Source organism: Melozone crissalis, unplaced genomic scaffold (genome assembly GCF_028551555.1).
Source record: "Melozone crissalis strain CALT ecotype California unplaced genomic scaffold, PUWL_Pcris_2 ptg000023l_1, whole genome shotgun sequence".
NCBI classification, from domain to species: Eukaryota; Metazoa; Chordata; class Aves; order Passeriformes; family Passerellidae; genus Melozone; species Melozone crissalis.
The window spans coordinates 27,485,212-27,496,008 of NW_026535801.1; the positions used below are offsets into that span (position 1 = coordinate 27,485,212).

The 10,797-nt window shown below is 44.9% G+C and overlaps 1 protein-coding gene across 5 annotated transcripts in view; it reads left to right on the forward strand.

Annotated features, from left to right (window-relative positions):
* Positions 1-2,221, forward strand: part of BIN1 (bridging integrator 1) — an 85,135-nt gene extending 82,914 nt beyond the window's left edge. For all 5 annotated transcript variants that reach the window (XM_054278518.1, XM_054278519.1, XM_054278522.1 and 2 more), the window contains one exon: positions 1,254-2,221. In XM_054278518.1, coding sequence (XP_054134493.1) covers positions 1,254-1,361 — 108 coding nt within the window. In that variant the 3' untranslated portion in view covers positions 1,362-2,221. The remainder of the gene's footprint in view (positions 1-1,253) is intronic.
* Positions 2,222-10,797: the final 8,576 nt, after the last annotated feature.

Below are 10,797 nucleotides of genomic sequence, written 5' to 3' on the forward strand. Positions count from 1 at the left end.
CCTTCTACACACTTGGGCCCAGTGTCTTCTGCCTCGTTGTTTGTCTCCCTGATTTATGGCATGTCAGTCCTTCCACAGATTCTGCAGCTGGCTGCTGCAGATGGGCTCCCATCTCGTGTAGTTCCCATGACATCTCCTGTTCCAGTCTAAGGCAGCAGTCAGGGCTGAGTGAGCCTGCAGGCTCTGGGGGCTGTGCAGCTCCTGCGCCTCATGCTGCACTCTAAACTCATCGGCTGCCCCCTGCAAATGAGTGGGGCATGTGCATGGAAGAGGAGCTCCCACTGGGGCAGCTCCAAGGCAAGCAGAGGATAGAGAGGTTGTACACCTGAGCTGCAAGCTCAGTGCAGCCCTCCCACCCTGAATATCTTGAATATCTCCCTCATGTGCCTAGGATGGTGCAGAAACCTCAGTGCCAGGCAGCCTCCAGGCAGAGGGTGGGAAGTCTGCTTCTGCTCATGACCAGGTTCTACCAAGCAGGTTTCCTTTTGCCTGAGTGAAAATTCATCTGTGTTTATAGATGTATAGGTTGGAGGCTAGGGAAGACCTTATTGAGACATCTAAATCACATGTAGCCAGAATTTGGGAGTTTTGCTAACCTCACCTTGCATCAAACCAAACAGACTGCTGAGTTTTGGGAAGGTGGGTTGGGTTCCTCAGCTCCCAGTTCCCATAGATCAGGATTTCAGCATAGCAAATAAGACTCCTTTTGCCTGTACCACCTCTAAAATGCCAGTCATCTGGGTGCCCTGACTGGAGCAGGGATGAGCACCTCCTGGAGCTGATTCATCCTTTCCAAAGCCTTGTGCCTGAGATGAATGGGGTGAATTACACACTGGAGGTGCCTGTCTCTTTTATGGCTATGGACAATGCTAGACCCCTCATATTTGCATTGTGAAGGGTGAGACAGGTGATTCCCATCCTGTAGCTCTGGAGCCTCTTTTGGCAGAATTTCTCCTGTTTCAGTGGGTGTAAATTATGACATGTTTTTATTACACTTGTTTATTTTATACTGTGTCTGCACAGTCTGGGTCAGATGGGAGCTTTGGTATGAACTCTGGTGGGATGTAGCCTTTTCTCTGTTTAAAAGGAAACAACAGCATTTTTTCCTTCTCCCCCATACTCCTCCTGGATTGTCTCCAAGCCAAATAAGAGCATGGCTTTGGTAATGTCTTGACACCTCCTTGGCCTGCACTGTGTAAGAAAAATCCCTGCTCACGTGTCCCTTAGCATCTGATCTCTGTCTTCCCCTGCAGGATGAAGGCTGGCTGATGGGTGTGAAGGAGTCTGACTGGATCCAGCATAAGGAACTTGACCAATGCCGAGGGGTTTTCCCTGAGAATTTCACAGAACGGGTGCAGTGAAAGTCCAAGTCCCACCAGCTGCGTTTCTGCTGGAAGAAAGCAAGTTTTCTGGTAGATAACTGAAAAAGAACAACAAGAGGAAATGAAGAGAGAATTATGAAGGAATAGAAGCCTGAAAAAAAAGTCAACTTAAAGGGTGTGTTCTTCTCAAAGGGCAAGGTTTCAGAAGTTTATTGAAATTCAAAGTGTTATTGAAATATATACATATTAATAATAATAAGGCAATTCAGATACCCTCTTCCCCTTTGGTTTAAACAGCATTTGGATTCAAAGGACTGATGCAGAAGCAACTCAGTGAGGTTCTCCAAGTACTGCATTGACTGAATTGTCAGATGTCAGTCTGATTCCTGGAAAGGCAGTATTTGTTGAATGGTTTGAAAGTAGGAGCTGCGTTTGCTCTTGGGTGGGTTAATCTGTTTTGTCTTGAAGGTGGCTTGCATGGCAACCATAAAAATTCAGCCTTCCCTACATCTTCAACTTACAGTAGGCCAAACTTTCTGTTATGCTGTTGAAAAAAAATTTAGTGTATAGTGTTCACCACTACAATGTATGTGTGTGTGTGTATTTTATTTTCTTCCTTTAAAACAATGTTACATAGACTGTGATTTTATACATATAAAGAGAGAAGAAACTACATGGAAAGGGCATGAAGAAGGTGAAATGTGTGAAGCTGTGCTCAGTCCAAAGTTCTTTCAAATGCAGACACCTAAATTCTCACAGTAGTGTTGGCCTTTGAAAACCCAAGGGGAATGGACAAATTCAAGAGGACAAACAAGACAAAACAAATAGATGCCATTTGGATGTCTGAAATTTAGGAGAGGGAATCCTCTAGTACACACATCCCCATCCCTTACCCCCCCCTGTCCCCCCCCAAAAAAACCCCAAACCTATTGGTGGTTTCAGAAAAGTTAGATTCATGTAGATGGAAAATAGCTCTAAAATCTACTGGTTAGAAAATTTGCTTTTAAAGACAGAGATAAGGGAATTTTTTTTTCTGTAAGAATATCAAAGAGAAAACACTGATAAAAAACAAATTACTTTCTGTGCTTTTCATTGGCGTTGTTTTTTGTGGAATTGTATTTCTTATTTTCCTTTGAAGAGTTCTGTAAGTGAAATATCGTTAGATCAGCTTTCTCCAGTGCTGTGCTGATGATCAAGTTAACCTCTATGAAAACTGGACTCTTGAAATGCTTGTTTAAAATGGCTGTGTGACTTCATGCTATTGTAATGCATTAGAAAGGAAGGCAAGAATATCAAAGTGTCAGTGTCAAGAAGACACTCTGCAGTCTAATACTGATGCTGAGTCCTTTCTTTTACCTTTCCTTTGCTTCTGTTTGTTTTTGAATTTTGTTTTTTTTTTTAGTTTAGACAAGCAGATGACAAGGCATATTCTAAGTGCATATTACACTTGTTAATATAAGCCGATCTGGCTCTCTCCAAGACTCTAAAGTCCCACAAAGGTACTTTATAAACTTTACTTGAATACTGATGCAGCTGGCAAGCAAGTCAGACTATTTTAATTTTTTACAGCTTCCCCTCCTCCCCCATGATTGTTTTGTCCTGAAGGGATTTTTAACAGTGAGGTTAGGCCACGCTCAGGATCACTCTGAAATAATCTTCCAAACTGGTAGGAGTTGGCTTTTGTCAAAGCTGCACCAAATGCTGACAGAGTACTGAAAATCTCACCTTTTCCAGTCTGTTTGGATTATTTGTAGAACAGCAGAAAAACATTGTAGGGCAAAAATTGTGGTTAAAAAAAAAAAACAACAAAAACTTAATTTGGAAGAACAGATCTGATTTTGATTAGAAAATATATTCTTATAGATGCAAGCATTGTTGGAGTTCCTCCTGCTTTCAGCTTGGGAGATGATCCATGCTAGTTATTTAAAGCAATGTAACAGGCATTAAATCTGTCCTATACACCCAAATCCCTTCTCCTTTTTAAAAGAAAAAATGTGCAGGAATTTATTTTGCATCACTGTTAAAAAACCCCAATAGTATTTAGGAGTAACTGCTCACAATACAGAAGGACTGGACTCCACAAATTATGGTATGGTGAGCTGTTGCTTTAGAATACTGCCCTGTTTGACTTTTTTTTCCTTTTTCATCAGGGTTGTCTTTATTATTACTCTTTTTTTGTTTTTCAAAATATCTATTTTTATGCATTTGTGACTCCCATTACTCCTTTAAAGATTATTCATATAAAAATATACATTTAAATATATATAGAAATATATATATATAAAAAAGCGGGTTGATCCAATTAACATAATGCTGTCAGCTTAAAATGTTTATTTTTATGCAAAACCTGTGGATAATAGCTTTGTTTTTTTTAAAAAAAGGACAAGATTCTAAGTTACCAGAGCTGTGATTTTTGTCTTGTAGTAACTGTTCTAGACCATTTAGAAAGCTGTGCTGATACCTAATTTATTGTGGGGTTATTTTTTTGCTGTTGTTGTCCTCTGCTGTGCTTGAACCAGATGACTGTCCCAACAAAGATCCTTGTAAGGCCTTTTCATTTTATTGAGCTTGCAGAGCAACTATCCAGTACTGTATTGTCCCTGCAGAAGTGGTAGCACTTTGCAAAAAAGGGATGTTGTTTTCAGGTCACGTGAGTGATGCTCCAGTGTTGCTGGTGGGGAGAGTGTTGTGCCTCTCTCCATTTGCTTCCCCTGGCCCCAAAACCCCCAAGCCCCCTGGCTTAGAGCAGGTTAGGGTGGGTTACCTGGATCTTGCATTGCTCACAGATAAGTGGTGTCAGCACATCTCAAGTCAGGTTCTGGAAATGCAGGATCGGACCCACAGTTTATAAATTGCCTTATGTGAAAGTAGGATGGCAGAGCAGGAAACTTGTAGATGGCAGTGTTCTTTAGAGCCAGGAGAGCTGTCTCCTGGGTCGTTCAGCCCCTTGTAAACAGCCATGGCTCCTCCCATTTTCAGTGTTTTTACATCTCCTAAATACCTTGATTCTGGTTGGTATTACCTGGTGAAATGACCTTCCCCTTTTCTTTGGTTTACATCTGATTCAAATAGAAAGAGGGACAGTAAACTCTCAAGTAGGCTGTACCCTTCTGGTTTTTCAGTTTGCAGGCTGAACTGAAAAATCTGAGAAAAAATGTAAGGGTGACCTGAGACAATTTTTTTTCCATTTTCTCAGTGGAATGGAAAAGGGGAAAATTGAAACAAACAAATCCTTTCATACCAAAATGAAACATTAATTTCTAGGCTTGCATTTTAACAAATGTTATGTCTTGGGCTGTAACAAGTTGCTTTGAAGCAAAAATGTGAAACCTTCTGTTTTGAAAATGCTGAAAGAAAATGTTTTAATGTTAATAGTCTTTTTGCCTTTGCCTTTTTTCTTAATCTGATGACTGGTTTTAGTTAACTCTAAACTGTGTTTTTTTGCAAATATCCACTGAAGAGAACCCAAAGAAGCCCAGTTCTGCTCCACTGACAGATACACTGGACACATTTCAGGGATTACTTGGTATCTGGCCCATCAAAGCTGCTGTTTCCCCCATTTAATAATCTTCCACTTGATTGTTCTACTGGGTGAAAAATAAAAGCATCTCTCATCCCGTGCCATTGACTGGTTTTGTAGCTGGACTTAAATAGACATTCTTGCTCTGTTGGCTTCAGTTTGGTTACAGATTTATGATACTTCAGTTTGAGCCTAATCCTAGGGTGAAGTGGTAATTAATATTTACCCAACTGATGAGAAAGAAGTTAAGACATTGTTTCTTACCCCTTTTTCTATCTTAGCAGTGTCAGTAATATATCTATTTGATAGAATTAAGGAAGAGTCCCAGGGTGAAGAAGAGTATGGTGTTCCAGGTGAGACTCCCACATACTCTGTGCTATTTTCCATGGTGATTCCTCAGCTGTCTGCTTTTATCACCTTTGTTTTGCTTGGCTGTTGAGGTGAGGCAGTAAATGGGGTTGTGCAGGTTCATTTCCAGCTGCTCAAAGCTGGTAGTGCTTTGTGTGAACTGTGCCACTATCCCTGAAGCTTTGTTCACTTCTGCAGAACCCTTTCCTGTCCCACTACCCTAAGACTGTGGCCAATGCAGACAGCCCCAAGGGAACTTGGAGCAGGATTGAGGACTCCAAATTCTACCTGGAACTGGGATGCCAGTTCAATTAGGTTTTGCAGCCTAATTGGAGGGAAAAGGCCCAAGGCTGAGGAGATGGAGGAGGATGGAGGGGTGACTCACTATCTTTTTCATTTTGGGTTGATGTACTGACTCCCTCACCTCTTAATTCCAGGGAGAAACTCTATAGGGCTGAGAACAAAATAGGAATGGCCAAGATGTGTATGTTCAATCTGATGGCAGGTGCTTCTTGCCTGGCAGTGACACTGAGTTCTGAGCTTCCTGCTGTCTGCCAGACAGATGCAATGCTCTGCCACAGGTATTCTGGATGCTCTGCAGTCAGTGCCCCAAAACAGTGAATGTCCTTATCTGAAGGAGGCAGAGGTGCCTCTCAGCCCTTTCTAGGAAGACCTGTGGATCTCCCACAGACAAGGGAGGACTGTGTGCATCTAACACAGGCACCTCTGATTTCAGCACTGGCCCCATTCTCCAGCTCCTCTCACCTCCCAGCCTCTCCCATGCCCTTTGAGGATGATGGCAGCATTGGGCACATCCCACCAGCCAAAATGTGCAAAGCCAGAAGATGCACAAACATGTCCATCAGCAAATCCTACACAATGCAGCTTGATAGTGCTGATACCAGGAAAACAAGCAACAGCTTTTCGTCTCTGGGCCACCAAAGGGAAGCCACTCCTTGCCACACAGGTACTGTCACACCTGGCACTGGTGCAGACACCACTCTGCTTGCATGCTCTGGTTCACAACTTTTTGCACAACTCCTGATAGAAAGGAGTCCTGGGTGGTGCCCAGAGCTGGATTGTGGCACCAGCCCTCACAATCCATCGGGTCTTGTTGACACATGGGGGCTAAGAGTCAAAGGCTCTTTTGGAAATTTTGCTTATGAAACTAAATGGAGAAACTACAGCTGTGAAGACTGGTCTGTATAAGCTTGTACTTTGATGTGTCCTATGGCTATAATTCCTTCACCTCCTTCTGCAGCTTATTCTGCTCTTGTGACCCTAGTCTGCATTTCATGTAGAAGGTCCCTACTTGAAACTTGCCAGATGCAGCCCTGGGCTTATTGCTTCTCTTTAGCTGAATTAAGTGGGAACGACTTTGGCAGTGTATTAGCAATCTCTTTTCCTTCTGTTAATTCATTCTCTGAGTTTAATCACAATGACCTGAAATATGTTTGGGGGTTGAGTGGTTTTTTAATTAATTTTTGTTTTGTTTAATCAAAGCTGAACAATTCCCATTGTATTTAGAGCTGTGATACCCAGTTCCACAAGTACTAGATGAATTTGTCCCATCTTGTTTCTTGGTGATGTTCAGAAATATAATTTGTGTCATCCTAAATCCTGCGTCAGTTTCTCTCTCTATTTTTTTTCCTACCTTTATATTAAGAAGCTGAAACAGTTCAGGACATTTTTCTCCCCAGAGAGGTGAGTAGCTTCATAGGTGTTTGGTGTCCAGGCACCTTTAACATTGGGAGTTCTTGCAGTCACATGGGATGGAGAGGGTGCTGGCCCTTACAAGAGCAGGGTAAGCTCTTGTAGCAGCCATCTCTGTTCCAGTTGATTGTGACACTAAATGAAAGTAGTGTAAGGAAGGATTTGAGATCTTTCCTTTTTATTAGCTACTGACCCCAAAGTGATGTGACCTTCATTGTCCAAGGCAGGTCTGTGGTGGGACTATGGCACTGCAAGGGCACTCTGTGCCACCTGGCCAAACTCTGCTCAGCTCCCTCTGGCCTGCTGCCACACCTGTGTGAGCTCAGTTCCCAGGCTGGATTTGGGTTCTTCTCTTTAAATTGGACATTTCCTTTGCAGGTAGAAAGAGGGTGTTTGCGCCGTCAGCTGTAAGGAGTGAGTTACAGGATTAGGAGGATTCATAGTTCATAGCTGACTGGTTTTGGTGCCGCTCCCTCAGGTGCCTGATTCCAGACAGGCTTGGCACAGCTGTAAACTGGTGCCAGTGAACACTTTGATGGATGGACTGCCAGAGTCCACTGCTTTAGGGTGCACAAGATCCACAAGCCTGGTGCCAGCTCAGGGAGCTGTCTAAGCTGTACTTGCACCATCCCTTTGCTTCCAGACAGCCTGGAGGGTTTAATGCCCTTTAGCCTCTCACCTCTATGGCCTTGGGATGGACCTGAGTCACATCTCGTGGCAGAGGGAGAGCAAGAGGCACAAGCAAGGCTGTGCCCCTGGAACTATCACTGCAGCTGGTGACTCGGGCTCTGCCTTGGTGTGGTGGCTCCTGGGTGTAGGGGGATGCAGTGTGGGTAAATGAAGGGGGCATAGAATGTAATCTTTTCCCCCAACGAGTTGCAGCTGGCTCAATTACTAAAGATTAGGAGCAGGCCTGATATTAACAGGCCACACCTGTAGCCAATAAGAACAAGTGGTATAAAAGAGTTGATTGGTGGGAACTGGAGTCAGATGGCTGCTGCAAGGACCAGGAAGAGTCAGTGCCTAGAGGAGCTGCCTACAAGAAACATCGAGGAGGTATGGAACTCTGGCAGTACGGAATCCTTGCACTATAATGATAATAGAGCTCTTGATATATAAGATAACATCTGGGAGGCTGAGCTGGGCCAGCTCTGCTGCAGGTGGAAGCCTACAGGGCAGGAGCAAGACCCAGAGGCTCTGTTCATGCCTTCTGCTTGTCTTGCCTCGCACAGTTTCATTCCTATCACCTAGAAATATGAAGGAAATGAGAGGGGAGAAGACAGATGAGTGGGAACAGTGAAGAATTCATTGTCAGTCTCTGCTCACCTGCATAATTAATTCCCAGTGATGTTTTGTTGCTCCAGACAAGCAGCAGTTGATGTCATTGGCCATGTGCAGGCTGTGGCCACATAAGCTCTGGCAGCACATCTGGAGCAGGATCAAGCTCAAGGGGCCCTGGTCCAACCTCAGTGATCTCATCACACTGAGGGAAGACTGGGCTTCCCTCTGGCAACACAGCTGGAGAAGGAAGCCTCTAAGATGGAGGAGACACATGTGGTACCAGGTGAGGCTGGAGTGTCTGGGTGGAAGCCAGGGCATTCTGTGGTGCAGTGACTGGTGTCAGTCACTTCATGACATGCCCACATGAAGGGACAAGCTGGTACCAGGGCTGTCCTTCAGCAGGGAAGGCCCCATGACAGGAAGCTTGAGCCCCAGTGGGCAGCTGGGAGTCAGTCCACAAGGGTGAGGAGGAGAAGATGGGAGTTTGGGGCAGCACTCAGCAATTTCTCCTGTTTGCTGGCTGGCTGAAGCTGGTGCCCTTTGCAGAGCAGAATTGCTGCTTCAGCACGTGGAGGAGCCTCTGCTGTGCAGCCCAATCCACAGAGCCATTAATAATGGTGTGGGAACAGGAATTCAGCAAGTGCCCATGATTAATTATCTCATCACAGGCAGTTAATGGTCAGGCTGCTCTCCTTGGCCCTGTGGTGCAGGTAATGGAACAGGCATTGCTTCCCACTGGACAAGGCACAGCCCCCTGCCAGGGGCAATGGGCAGACTCTGTGAGCTGTTCTGATGTGCTGCTGAGAGGTTTTGGGTGAGATTGTTTCTTTGGATGCTGGGGGAATAGATCTGTAAGGAACTTGTTAGTTATCAAAGTCAGGTAGGCAACTCTGGCACAGCCCCAAGCTAATATCAGCTTTCCTTTCCCTAGCACTGCTCTTACCTCACGTCCTGCTTCTGCTCCCTCTCACTGAGGCTGACTCCTTCATGTGTACCCTGCTTGTCTCAGCACTTCCTCAGGAATTAATATTTAGAAATTCAGGTGCCACCTTTGCTGCATCAGGCACTGGGGATGACAGAGCCGTGCTGTAACGAGGAGATGAAAGCAAGGCTGCTTTTTGAAATCCAAGTGATGAGGAAGCAATCCACTCTAGTAGTGACCCTGCCAGGGAGAGGGCTGAGCTCCACCAAGTGCAAATGATTGCCTCTCTCCCAGCTGCTTAGCAATGAGATAGGAGAAAGAAAAGCTCTAGCAGGAGTGCAAGGTATAGAAATTAAATTGCACACATTTTCATCATTTGAGCAACATGATACAGCCCAGGGTGTGAAATGAGTGTGATGGGACTGAGACTGCTGCTGTGCTGCCAGTAAGGAATGCAAGCCTTGTCCTGTGTCTCAAAGGGACATGATCATGTGCCCCTTTAGGGCATGCTCTGTGACAGTCACAACGATGCCTATTACAGCAGAAGTGAAGCAGGTACAGAAACCCCTGTGCCACAGACTGTAATTTCTCCTATCTCCAATTCAGAGACCTGTGAGAGCCTCCTGGAGTGACTTCCCCTCTCTAATGTTCAGGATTGCCTCTGTACGTCTCTATTAGAGGCCTCCAGGAGAGACCTGACTGTTGATTTTGCAGAAAGTGCTGTATTTGCTGCTTTAGCAGGGAGCTGGCCACATGGAGGCACTCGTGACATCCACGAGCTCCCTGTCTCAGTATGAAACATCCCAAAGGTCTGGAAAACACCTTCTCTATGCCAGACTTCTGGCTGGCTCCCCTGGGGAAATCTGGGAAAAGCTCATCTGTGCTGTGAGCAGTCACAGGGTTTTAGTGGCTGGGCCATGGCATTGTGTAGGGGGATAGAATATAAGTAAATGAAGGTAGTATAGAAAGTAATCTTATCACTAAAGAGTTGCAGCTGGGTTAGTTATTAAAGATTAGGAGCAGGCCTGATGTTAACAGGCCACAGCTGTAGCCAACAAGAAGAGTGTTATAAAAGAGTGGATTGGTTGGTTAGGGAAACTGGAGTCAGTTGGCTGCTGTGAGGAAGAGTCAGTGCCTAGAGGAGCTGCCTACAAGAGACATCAAGGAGGTACAAAACTCTAGTGACATGGAAACCTTGTAATGTAATGGCAATAGAACTCATGCAATATAACTACAACAGCATTGCACTTGATTGATGGTCACATGAACCAGAGATGCTTCCAGCCCTCTAAGAACTTCCCCCATAGCACACAGCAGAAGCTGGTTTTGCTCCTCTGTGACAAGTGGACACTCCTAAATCCTCAGTGAATTTCACCTGGAGCCATCTTGTGAAGTGTCACATCCATCCATCTTTGCTTCCTAAGTCCTCCTTCCTGTGGGAGGCACATCAGGGCAGGCTGTGCCTCCTGCCCCACAGAGGCAGTGCTGTACCATACCAGGAGGACAGGTATTTAGTTTGCCTTGCTCTGCCCTATCTGGCAGCTCCATCACTGCTTACTGTGTCTCAGGCTTTCTGCTGTGGCTCTGACAAATTGTTGCTCTTTCCCTTACAATACAGATGTTTTTGCAGGACTGTAAATTACTCCCATCCAATAACTCTTTTATGAAGCACTTTTTCTCCACACAGTAAA